The sequence below is a fragment of the Tympanuchus pallidicinctus genome, unplaced genomic scaffold, assembly GCF_026119805.1.
Source record: "Tympanuchus pallidicinctus isolate F22 unplaced genomic scaffold, pur_lepc_1.0 scaffold31, whole genome shotgun sequence".
Taxonomy (NCBI): Eukaryota; Metazoa; Chordata; class Aves; order Galliformes; family Phasianidae; genus Tympanuchus; species Tympanuchus pallidicinctus.
In genome coordinates, this window is record NW_026294749.1 from 6,670,344 (window position 1) to 6,683,585 (window position 13,242).

Sequence of the window (13,242 nt, forward strand, 5' to 3'; positions counted from 1 at the left end):
TCCTCCTCATCCCATCTCTTGCAGGTTTTTCTGCATGTTGCTTCTGGCCTTGCACAAATACTGGGTGCTTCTGGGACATTGTTTGTGTGCCTTCCCAATCCCAAGTGGTTCAGGCAGTGCTGGCTGTGGGACTGAACAAGGCAAAGTCAGCTGAGCAGGGAGCTGTGAATGGCTGCTTGCTTTTGTGCTTCTGCATTAAAGAAACAGCTCCAATCATGTTTCTTGTTACTAAGAGAAATTGCAGTGAGCAATTAAAAAAAATAAATAGGCTGAGCTTTGTGTATCTCCTGACATGTTGTCTTCCCTTGTTCTGTGCTTGCTGCAGTCAGCTCTACATATCAAGTTGCTGCTTGCAGGGAAAGAAATAGGGTCCCTCTTTGAGCTCAGAAACCTTTGGCAGGGACATGGTACATGTGCTGGATTTGCAGCAGCTGCAGCAGTGTTCTTTGTGCATGGGCTCTGCAGGTGCTGGGCTCTGCCCTCTGGGAAGTCATGGAGGCAGTAATAGAAGGAACACACCTCTAAAGGTAGTGCTGGCTAGGAGGACTGAGCTTGGAGGAATGCAAGGGGACAGAGGAAAGCAAGCAAGCTGTGCTGGTTAAGGTAGAGCAGGCAGCCTGCATTTGAGGTTCAGCAGAGAGAATTGTGTGATCAGAGAATTTTTTAAGTTGGAAGGGACCCTTAAAGGTCATCCAGTCCAACTTCCCTGCAATGAACAGGGACAGCTACCCAGGGGACAACAGGGACAACTGCCCAGAGCCCTCTGGGCAGCCTGGTCTAGTGGTTGGTGACCCTGCACATTACAGGGGGGTTGAAACTAGATGATCCTTTTCAACCCAGGCCTTTCTATGATTCTATGAACTACAGCCATATCAGGTTGCTCAGAGCCCCATCCATCCTGACCTTAGACGTCTGCAGGGACAGGATCTTTCACCATCTCTTTGGATAACTTGTTCCAGCCCCTCACTACCCTTACTGTAAATAAACCAAAACAAACAAATAAAAAACCAACAAACAAAACCCAAAAAAACTTATATCCTGTCTAAATCTCCCCTGGAGGCAGAATGGGCTCTGGCACTGTAGTGGGAACACTAAGTCACAGCTGGAATCAGTGACAGAACACCTGGTGGGAAGGCAGGGCCAACCCAGTGGAGCTCAGGTGCAAGCAATCACCTGAGTAAACAGAAGATCCTGGCTCCACCCCTTCTCAGATCTCATTTAGGGGTTGGCAGTGGTGGTGAGGGTATCTCGTCTGGAGATCCCTGCCTGCTGGAGTACCTTCCAAAGGTAAGATTTCTTCATTTGTTTCTGTGGCTGTTGCATTTGGGCTCATCCTCATTTACTGCAACCGCAGAGTGCCACCCCACTGTTATCACTGTACTTTCCATCATGTTATAGTGTTACAGGCACAGAGCAACTGCAGAGGCTTGGCTGTAAGCAGAAGGATGGTGCTTCTGGTGCAGGAATGCTCTGAAGCGTGCTGGCAGGAGATGTAGGAGGGAAGTATCCCAGATGAACAGATCAGAGAATGCTCTTGAGTGTGAGGATGCTGGGGTGTGATCTGGTGAAAGTGTGAGAGCTTGACTCATATCTTCTGCGTTGTCTTTGCTAGAACGGCAGGCGGAAGATTTGCTGAAGCTGCAGCCATACAATGCAGGCACAAATGTAGCAGCTGTGCAGTGAGAAATCCCAGAGGCAGCAGCAGGGCGTTGTTCAGGATGAGGTGCAGTGAAGTAGTTCCTGTGGGCCCTAAATCTGGATATTATTATGGTGGACCAGAAAATGTCCTTGAAATCTGCTGTTTTCAAGAGTGACCTTTCTCCCTCATACAGCTTTTTCTCATGGGCCATCACTTGGTTGCCAAACAGCAGCAGTTTGTTAGCAACAGCCCAGGGATGCCATGAACTTTTTGCCACAAGCATGCAGCCAATCCCTGCCAGTCATGAGCTTCATTGCTGTTTCTCTCACAGCTGTGGTGTTTGACAGGAGGGCAATGCCTCAACAGCAGGGAAATGGGGAAATAAGGTTTGGAAAAGATCATCATCCTTAGAGCCGTATGGTTGTTTCAGGTGCTGTCTGGAGCCTGGCATGCTCAACTCAGCACACGTTAGGAGAAGTAAAAGCAAGAAAAAGACCAAATGTTGGCTTTTTTATTTAAAAAACAAAACAAAACAACAACACCAAAACAACAACAAACCAACCTAGACATGTAATGATTTTAAAATGACTCTACGAAATAACAAACTGTACTACAGGCTTATGATTAATGTTCTCCTTTTGAAAAGCACAAACTACTGACATAACAGGTATGCTTCAAAACGCCTTCTCAGTTTCTAAGAATATACAACGAAAAAATGAACAAGGAAAACCAAAGCAATCCCAAACAGCAAAAGTACAAAGTAGGTTCAGGCAGATGGTTTTTGGCAATTGGCTGTTGGTTACAGTAAGACAGCCAGCATGTGGCACTGGGGCTGACTTTGGTGCTGCTGCGACTGTACTACCTCCTATCTCCAGGCCTTGCTGGGGACCTTCTGCAGACTTGGGAAGGGATGGGATGGCAGTTAAGAGCAGTCTTCTCTCTGAGGCAACACATCAAGGCAGTAAAATATCACACACTGCTGGAATGGTTTTGTTTCAAGGCAACAAATCCCACTTGCAGTAAGGCACATGTTTAGATGTGGACAAGGAAGCTTGCAAAGTTAGACAGAAGTGCCTGTTCTCTTGGTGCTCTTGTGCAGTCTGAATGCATCAATGCAGGACTACCCTGACCTATCACAAGACAGTCGTGTTTCTCCTTCCAAGGTGCCAGAATCACCTGGCATTGATCTAAGCTAGTCAGTTCTGATTACCTGCTTGGAAGAGTGGCTTCTTCTACTTTGAGGACCAAGGACAGCTGGTGTTCCGGGACTTAGTTTTAGGGAATACAAAAAAGGAAAGCAAGAAAAAGGGTGATGCAAGTTTTGGAGCAGCCAGCATATATAGAATTTCTAAAGGAGCCTGTAACTCTGAATGGTTTTTTAAGGGTCTAAGTTAAAAGTTACAAGTTGGGATTGTGTACCCTACTGATGGAGTGGCCTCATTAAGACAGGAGGTAATTTCTGGCAACAGTGTAGTGCAGAAGGAACAGTAGCTCTGGAACAAGTTTTGGGGGAAGAAAGCCCAGTATTTGAATAGAAGACAAATTTGCAGTGGATGCAATTAATTAGCAAGAATGTCTTAGAAACTGTACTCTCTTTTTTTCCTTCATCAAACTCAGTTTGCTCTATACAGATGTTTAATTATTTAGTATTTCAAATTCAGTTATTTTCTTCCCATATGAATGACAATCCTTACTCTAATGCTTTTGGAGGGATTGGTATTTTAAGATGTTGCACATCTGCCACCTCAAAGATGAGCCCAAGTAATTTTCTCAGGATAACTGAGTCCACAATGAGCACAATGGCTACATTTAATTGCCAATGCAAGGATATATAAGGTAAAAATGTAACTTCATGTTGCTAAGACTCCGAGTTTTGAAAACTTATCTTGTATGATTATTAGAAACAGCAAAGTTTAAATGCCACGAGATAACAAAAATATACAATTCCTTCCTTTTTAGAAGGTTCTGCTTCTTACATGGCCTCGTATGGCCTTGAAATGCTTTTCTCCCAAATACCGTATGCTTTGACTGTTGCTTGCTGCAGCTGTACATGTATACTACTCAGAATGATTGTATCCTCCATATATAACAAAATAACAGCAAGAAGAGTTAATGAAATTAACCTAGTAATTTCTAACAAGGGAAAGGGGTTCTATGAGAACCATTATGATTCATGGATTGCTACAAGCAGGTTTCACAACCAAGTCCATGTGCCAAAATTAAGATGGAATGGATCTAGATGAGTGCAGCAGTTAAATATACTGAAGAAATAGCAGTATATACAAAAGATATGCACTGCTTACCCGACGCATACTTTTTAAGGTGCTTAATGATGTTTTGAAGAGTGTAGCAACATATACATATATGAAGGGTATACATAGCTAACTGTATGGTAGGAACATAATACAGAGCCAGATATTTTCCCAGATCCCTGATTTCATTAGATTCTCTAACTCATAAGAACGTATTTAAAGCATTTCATGTAAAATATCTACACAATGTAAATGGGGATGTCCACATAAAAACACTCCAGTTTCTTTGATAGCTTGCCGTTCGCGGGTTGGGTTCAGCTTTGTTTCATAAAGATGCCATCTGGACGAGCGAGAGTTTGAACAGCTGTGCGTGGTAGGACAGCTCTGTCACTCGGTTCACCATCTCCTGCAGTGCTGCTGTGTGTGGGTAATGCAAGGCCGCCATCTTGGTAGCCGTCACGATGCTCTTCAGCAGTTCGCACAGCTGGTCGCTGGAGTTGCGCACCTTGCTGCGTATGTCCTGGGATGTCAGCTGCCTCGTGAGCGTGTCCCCGATGAACACCAGTTTGTGGGCGCTCAAAATGACAAGTTTGCTGTGAGCAACGAAGATGCGGGGGGGCTGCGAAGCGCTGACGCAACTGAAAAAGGCATCGATGGTGTTGAGGAGGGAATTGAAATGAGTCTCGTATTGGTCAGAATAGAACAAAAGCGGCTGTCTGTCGTGGGAGGCAATAGTGCTGTTGGCAGTCTGCAGGGCCTGCGGTGGCTTCCATTTTGAAATGTCGTTCTCCACAGGCTTTGTGATCTCCTGTTCCAGCCGCTGGAACTGATTGATCTGAAAGGTGAATAAGAAGTGTCTCTTTAAAGCCTGTTCCTGTAAGATGTTATGTATTGCAATTACATCTGCCTCAGAACAGCAGTGGGTACCCTAGGGTATCTTACGCTCCAAGAAAACTATCGTATGTCTTTTGAAACATACTGGAGAGCGAGGGGTGCTTTCATTAACAGAAGTCCAGGCAGAGGTCAGAAGATAAAAACATCTACACCACTTCATCTGTGTTCAGAAGCCTACTGAATTTACAGGCTGCTGCTCATGTGGAGTATGCTGCAATCAGAAGTGAGAGCTGGATCTGAGTGGCACTGACACCTACGCAACCTTTAAAAGCCAGCCATCTCCGTGGGATTTTGAGATGACAAACCTTCAACTCTCAGCTCCTAATTACTTTTAATGGAAACAAAAACAAATGGGAAATTAAAGACACAACGCTTAAAGTGATGATGAAGCTGAAGTTTAATATGCTCAGAAGGTGGGAGAAGTAGAACATGTAGTCACTGTCCTCTCCATCAAAAGTGGGGGGAATGGCCATGTTCTCAGCTCTTTTGTTTCTTCCATGTAGAATTTTCTGCCGTGTGTGTGGCACTGCACGTTTTTGTTCTTTGCATTTCTAACTCCCTTAATTTTGGAGACTGATGGGCACAAATCTTGCTTGGAAAAAAACTAACCCAGGGCTACTTGTTAGCCAAGACCCAATACCTTCCATCTTCACAATATGGCACCTGGGACTTCCCAACTGTTTGTTCTGGCACTCATACACACCTCACAGCCACGCTGTTAACAGTCGCACGCTGCTAAGGAAAGGGCCCCTCCTGCTTTATTTGACCAGTACTCCTTACGTGCAAGGAACATTACATTTCCATGTGATTATTGCACCTGAGCAAACATACCTGATGGTGTTCTAGCTCCATTTTGCTCTGCTTGATGATATTTTCTTTTTCTAGTAGTTCCTTCTGTTGCCTTTCAAATTCTTCTTTCCCCTGTTTTGCATAATGTAAAAAGACAGTGATAAATAAAAACCATTCCTGAGCTAAAAGACAACCTGTAGGCCAAACAGCAGGCTTCTTTGCGAGGGCTTTTTCACTGGGAGTACACCCCTGAGAGCTCAGAGGAATAAAAAGGATAGTGGGGCAAGGGCAAAAGGCTACTGCTACTGTCTGTGCAACAGATCTATTTGAGAGCAAGTAATCACCCAGGTGATCTTACTCTTGAGTGTGTCTTAGTGTGACAATTTGATTGCAGCTTTCCTGCAAACAGCTCTTACTTGGTCTTGCACAGAATAAGTTGTTGGCTTTGCCTACCTGCAAGTGAACATAATCGTAGTCATCCATCCAGCTCTTTTCTGAGCTCTCGTTAGTGATATTGTGAGGTTGTTGACCTTTACTCAGGAGAGGAGGAAGAGAACTGAAGTGATTCTGTGTTTTTTCTCCATGACGCTGCACGTGAGGACTGTTGTATGCATACTCAGGAGTGTTCATATTCTCTGGGACGCTCCTGAAACGTGAGCTGCCTGACCCCTGTTTGAACAGGAGCTCTGCGTTGACGCTGATGGTGGTGGTCAGTTGCTTGGCGTCGTCTGGCACTGTCTTTGCCACCATAACAAACCGATCCAGGTCATCACACTTGTTCTGCAGTCTGTTGACAGCGAGAACGTTCAAAGACCAGTTGTAGCTATTCAGATCATGGCTGGTTTGGGTAAGGATCTGGTGAGAGTCCTCCAACCTTTGCACCTCCCTTCTCATTTTGTTATGAAGGCTGATCTCGGAGAGAAAGGAAGCGTTGGCTGCTGATCCTTTTGCAAACTGAAGGTATTCCAGCAGTGACTGCTCTACCTTATCCACGGCAGCGTGAATTTCATTGATGTGTTTCTCCATGTAGCCGTAAGACCGCCAGTCTGCTGTAGTGAAGGCCATGAGGTTATTGACTGCTGTCTCCACCATCTGCTGAAGATGATAAAGCCTCTCTATAGCAGTGTCTGGATCAAGGATTAGTCTTTTGTCCTGTGCAGTTGTTGCTGAGAAAGAAGAATCCTTTGATGTTGTTGAAGATGTGGACATGTTACTCCTTGTGCTTCCCGTGCTAGAGAAAGACAACCTATTCATCCCATCAGTCACATCTTGTAAGCCTTTAGTGTCTTGGAGCATTGGTGGTGGCACGTCATATACACCTTCTCTTCCCTCTGAGGCTAGACTTTCATTAAGTCCTGTCTGTTGTCCTGGGAAAGCAATTCCCCTGGGAGTATCATAAACATCTTTCTGAGGTGCAATTTGCTGTCCAAGAAAATGGTTTTGATGGTTTACGGGGATGTCATAAACACTCTGTTTGTGTGGTGCTCCATCAGTCAATAGAAGACCCTCAGAAGTGTATTTCTTGATCAGTTCTTTCCCAGTTGTTTTGGTGATAGGAGGAGGAATATCATACACTCCTTCTTGTCTTGCACTGTTCCCCACTGGAGATGAAAAATCCTGCAAATTATCCCTCGGGCCTACGTCATCTCGGCATGCAGATGGGAGTGCAGCATACATCTGAAACACAAAAAGCAAACCATGAAAACTCTGGCTAGAACAGCAAAACAATTTTACATTTTCCGTGTGCCAAATAAAATGCCTGGATGGAAGATCTGCCATTGAATTCCATGGAGTCAGACACTTATCTCAAGTTTGAAGGAGCACCAGCTTTAATACTTCACATTTTAGGGTTGTTTTTTTTTTTGATGCACGTTCTCACAAGCAGCAAAATCCAAGAAGGCAGGATGCTGCCACAAAGATAATCCAGGTCTAATGACCAAATCACATTACATAACACTAGAAGTTTTGATGCAGTGCTTCGCTATATCAGTTTTAACGAGCACCTTAAAAGCTTAAGGAAATCTTTCAAGTTCTGAATCTCATTTTCCTTTGGGATCATACATAAACTTTGGTCACTCAAGAAAATACAGGATCTTGTGGAAACTTATGACACTTACTCCTTTGGCAGGTGGTACATCGTAGACTCCTAAAGCTTTTGCATCTCCGGTGGGAACTGGATGTGCAGTCCCTTTTGCTGATGTGGGGGGGATGTCATATATCTGAAGAAAAAATAAATTGGACAGTTAGGAAATACACTCTGCAACTGAGCGAATGGCAGGCTGGAGAGATGAAGTCACAACTGACTTCCATCCCAAAGGTTAAATCAAGGTCAGTTTATTACAGATGTCTGTTGGGGTAAAAAGGGGAGCAGTATGTTTGTGTGACTAGAACTGATGAGACTGATAGAGATCAGAGGGATGGAGGAATAAGCTTGTAATAATATATGCTATTAAACTCTGAGATTAGGGCTGCCCATGCTAGGACCACTTATCTGCTTCATCAGGTGTGGGTGCTCCTAATAGCAGGGGGTACAGCTGCTAGCTGTTTCAAGTATTCCACTTGGTGGCATGTCCTGCATTACAGTGGGTTCTTGGTGTGGTCCAAGGCTAACTAACACCTGAATGTCTCTCACTCAACGTTTCTCAAAAGTTCCAGCCACTCAGTGCCAGTCTGTTATGTACTACTGGGCATCAGTGATGTTCCCTAGAGGAGCCGTGCTGTCAAAAGAGCCACAGAGAGATGTGGAGCTGTTGAGTTACAGATCCTCCACGCGTTTACTTGGGATGTCCATGGTCTTGGGGACCATGTACCAAAGGTGTTCCCCAGAACAAAGATGTGTTTCAAGTTCAGTGACATGGTGCAGCAGACGTATGATGAAAACAATTCCCTGCATGGTAGCTGTTCATCCAGGAGATAATTTTACCCTTACTGAGTGAATTACTGTCAACTATGCAACAACAAAGTAAGGGGAAAAAATGTTCCCAGGCATTAAGTTTATTCTGTTTAGATATTCTGTTTGATCAGAACACTGAAAACAAATGGGCTTTTTGTGTTTGGTGTGCTGCCAGACCTTACTCAACATCAAATACGACTCTGAAACACTTTCTGCAATCTGTGAAAAAGCTAGTCAACCTAATTAAAACTTGTTTTCTCTCAGAGATAGTTCTGCTCATAAACTTCTGGTAGAAAATAATCATCTTTTGTGCCCTTTCAGTGTGCTTTATTGGTACTTACCCCTTGGAGAGGGCGAATAGGAGGGATATCGTAGGTATCCTTCTGGTATTTGGAAGGGAATTCATAAACATAACCTTGTCCTGACCTGACTGGAGTCACTACCTGTGAGATAGAAGAAGAGGAGGAAACATAAGCCTTTGAAGATGTTGGCATGTTCTCTCTGTAACTGCAAAGGGTTCTCAGTGTAAACATTCTAGCACTATTAACATTCACATTGTAGATGGCAGTGTTAGTAACACCAGTCTACGTGTATGTCTGATAGCTGAACGCTGCAAAAAGCTACACCTGTACTGTTTTTTTACTTTTAGGCCAGTTCTGATGTGGCTGCTTGCTTATCTCCTATTTGTCAAGCACAGATTCTCCACCAGATCTAAGGGAACTTTGTCCCTTCTTCTCACTGACTGCCCTTTAGCACAGACCACACAATGTGATGGTCGCAGCACCCACTCACTGAGATCAGCACTTGGTACACCTTGCTAATCCTACTGAGGTGCCCTTCCATGCTGACAGAGGCTCAAAGTAACAAATCAGGCTCTGGAAGCATTCCTCCTTTGCTCATGGAAATGCTTCCCACCAACTCCAGCAGAATGTCTTGCATTACTGTGCCCCACAGGAGAACATCCTGGATGACAGAGTGTGAGCAATGGCTTTGAAAGTTCTTTACGTAGAAAGGCTATGCTTTAGCTTACCAAAGTGAGACCTTCATTTATGCTGTCTCCATTTGGTTTGTCTTTATTAGTGGCTGAGAGGAAATGTTAAGTCATTCTTGAAGCATACAGTGTAAGAACAGTCTTTGAAAAAAAGCTGAGAATTTACATTTTTGTCATTCTATAGACCATTAGCCCCCATAATGACTTCAAATAAAACTTGGCCAAAAATAAATGCCTTATGTTTTGGACAGCATCTGCGTGGCAGAATTTCAGTATAATGTGGTATATATAAAAAAAAAGATGTTACCTAACCTCCAGAAAGAGCTGGTTTTATAGTGGAAATGCTGACATCTTAACCTCTGCCAGTGCTATTTAGCTCCAACAAGAACAAATATAAATACCATAACCTGGTGCATAAAATGACAAATTACACAGGGCCATACAAGATGTGGTTTTGTGCTCAGCTGGGGAGAATTCTTTACCAGAGCTACTTAACTATCTTTAGAAACGTATGCAAGATGTGAAACTGAGTTTCTGACCACGTGCTCATAGCAGTTTTTGCTATAAGAGATCTTAGCATCCTGGCAAAATTTCAATGCGAGTATCTTTGCTACCTTAACAACGCAGGCTTTTCCTCTTTTCACTTGCTCTGCAAATATTGCTGTGTAGTTTTTGGCACTGTACCATGAAACAGTCACTGGATTTTTTTCCCCTTAGGGTGACTGTCGTTACCTGTTTGGAATATGGGTCCCATTCAATTGGGAGTAGCCCAAGGCAACGTTCTTCCCTGCAGTGCCAGCGCTGCACTGGCTGTGAGGTCGTGGTAGGTGAGGGGGGAAGGACAGCTGTGGCAGGTGAGGAAACACAGCGCTTCACTGGAGCTGCTTCTCCTTGAATTAGCATCAGAGGACAGAGAAGACAGAACTGAAGCAATAGGATGACCTCAGTGCTGAGTAGGAGCGTCCCTGAGAGGAGTCCTGCTGAAGTGAGCGCGGGATTGATGGGGCTTAAAAAGAACCTAAAAATGCATTGAATTTACTGAGTTTATTTCTTCCCCTCAGACTTACTTACTGCATTGTAAGAGAGATGTAAGTACAAAACTTTAAAGCAAGTTCTCCCTTGTGGTACTGGAATTTTACCAAAATGGATCACTGCAGACACTGTCCCTCCCTGGCCCTCCTCATGTAATCCTGGGATTATGTTGTTTGCCTGAGAAACTTTTAGCTTATGTCAGCACCTCATCTTCATGATATTTCTGGCCTGTGAGGGCCAGAGATCAGACCAGCACAGCTTGCATCCCTTTTTCCTTCAGTTGGGTGCTGCCAGTCAAACACTTTCCACCCAAGTTAGGAACAGAAGGACTTGGCTTTAAGCAAAGTATACTGTAAAGATCCGAGGGTTTCAAAATTACAGCCGTGGCCTTACTTCAGTAATAAGCCACTGAACTCTTAAAGCAGGAAGCAAAGTGCAGCACCTCTGTAGAAGCTTTATGGCACCTCAAGTTCTTCAACATTTGCACAGCAGTATTACCATGCAGCTGCTGTTATTCTTGTTGATAGTCCTTGGAGATGATCCCATTTCTCAGAGAAGGCCGATGTACCAGATGCTGTATGAAAGGCTTCAACGGATACAAGGCTGCTGCTTTCATTTACTGTGCTAAAACAGCCTGAGAGCGGCCTTTCAGTATCTAAAAGGTGGCTGTAAGAAAGAAGGGGACAGACTCTTTAGAAGGGTCTGTGGTGACAGGATGAGGGGAAATGATTTCAAACATACAGGGAAGATTTAGGTTGAATTTAAGGAATAAGCTGTTTGCAGTAAGGGTGGAGAGGCACTGGCACAGGTTGCCCAGAGAGGTGGTGGATGCCCCATTCCTGGAAGCATTTAAGGTCAGGCTGGACAGACCTCATGGAGCTGTAGGTGTCCGTGTTCATTGCAGGGGAGTTGGACTAGATGGCCTTTAAATGTCCCTTAGCTCAAACGATTCTATGATTCTTTGATAATGGAAGCCTAAATAACCACACTAAAGCTAGAGTGGTCAGATGAACACCAATTTCACTTAGATTTTTGACACTTTCGCATTTGCTCAGACTTGACTAAGCTGACACAGTAGTGCCCCAGGGCCACCCCTTTATTTGAGTGAAACAAGCCCCTGCTCTGGGTGTTTCTGGGTGACAACAGCAGTGAGAACTATAAACATGACATACCTTATGTGGGGTATTTGTGAGCACAGCCCGCCTACGTGGGTGACTGTGAACACAAGACCTGAGCTGTCTGTAGAGCTGCGCTTAGCAGTGCACTGTACTTAAGGTGGCATTTATTTTCCAAATAAAATTGCCTGAGGCTTTTATGTCTGCTCATTTTTAGGCTTTTGAAATAGCAAAGACACAAAATACAGTTGTAAAAAAAAAACAGCAACACCCAGCAATAGCCAAGGTCTGTTGATAATATGAAAGACAACTCTGTTCTCCTAGTGACTCAGGTGTATTTTCCTGTGTGAGGATTATGATCCAGTAACAACATGTTCTGAGTGATTTCATCATAAAATTCCCCACAAATGCTGATATGTTCTGCGCTGAGTACAAGAACATTTCCTGTTGTACCCCCGCTCCTCTTCCCTCCCAACACTTTGAACTAGGTTAAACTTGCCTTCTGTTGGACTGCTTGTTCCCAGTCAGATCAGAACAGAAGCTGCTCATCACCAAAACATACCTTGAGCTAATGTTTTGTTACGCTAAGTAAAAGAATCATAGAATGACAGAATTGCTCAGCTTGGAAAAGACCTTCAAGATCCTCAAGTCCAACCACAGCCTAACCATGCTACCCTAACTCTAACAATCCTCCGCTAAATCATGTCCCTAAGCACCACATTTTAAACACATTCAGGGATGGTGACTCAACCCCCTCCCTGGGGAGCCTGTTCAGTGCTTAAAAGAATGCCCATGCTGCCTGATGAAATGAAAACGTGGAACATTCCCTGCAACTCTCATGTTACCTGAAACACCAGTATCTCGTATGGGAAGCTGGGACATGGGGCTGTACCGCTTCTTCTGAAGGATGAAGAGGGAGGTAGCAGGGTGGATGAACTGAGAAAGCCATCAAACCCAGTATCTGCAGAAGCAACTTTTGATTTGGGGCTATTCACCCATAAATACGTTAAATGAACTTGCTGCTTCTGAATGGGATGCTCAACCCTTTCAGGGCATTGCTGAACTAGACAGCATGGTTTTGCATGTTTGATGGCACTTTAGTTTTGAAGACGGACTTCAGAAGGAAGGCTGTGGCTGCAAAAGGAAAGGTGCCCTTTCTCTCACTTGTGAAAAAGGACTAGCAGCCCTGCCTGGCATTTAGGGATTTGTTTCCCAACAAATGTCACTGAACTTCAGACCACAAGACAATTCCTTTTTGTCTTATCTCCTCTATTTTAAGAATGCCTGTGGTTATCTGAGTTTAAATAATCCTGCATTTCAAACCAGCAATTTTCCTTGTTTACGTGTTAAAGGAAACAGATGGTGTTCCCACAAACTATCCAGCTCAACATTCTCAAAACATTGTTAACCACTTAATCCATGCAGAGCAACTAACAGGGACCAGGTTTGGCTCTGGTGAAACATGTAATGGGCCCACTTTAAGCTTTCAGTACTGAAAAACGAAGGCCACTGAACAGAAAGTTTGTTCTGTTCTTGCTGTAGACCACACTCTTCCAAAGCAATTACTTGAGCCTTTTCCATGCCAACTGCATGCTTCTGACCAAGAAAAAGAGCTGAACGTGCAAGTACTTTGCAAA

General features: G+C 44.1%; 1 protein-coding gene across 2 annotated transcripts in view; it reads right to left on the minus strand.

Annotated features, from left to right (window-relative positions):
* Positions 1 to 2,117: 2,117 nt before the first annotated feature.
* NEDD9 (neural precursor cell expressed, developmentally down-regulated 9) overlaps positions 2,118 to 13,242 on the minus strand; it is a 90,162-nt gene continuing 79,037 nt past the window's right edge. For both annotated transcript variants that reach the window (XM_052697765.1, XM_052697764.1), the window contains 5 exons: positions 8,809 to 8,910; positions 7,692 to 7,793; positions 6,028 to 7,251; positions 5,617 to 5,706; positions 2,118 to 4,726 (listed from right to left, as the gene is read on the minus strand). In XM_052697765.1, coding sequence (XP_052553725.1) covers positions 4,217 to 4,726; positions 5,617 to 5,706; positions 6,028 to 7,251; positions 7,692 to 7,793; positions 8,809 to 8,910 — 2,028 coding nt within the window. In that variant the 3' untranslated portion in view covers positions 2,118 to 4,216. The remainder of the gene's footprint in view (positions 4,727 to 5,616; positions 5,707 to 6,027; positions 7,252 to 7,691; positions 7,794 to 8,808; positions 8,911 to 13,242) is intronic.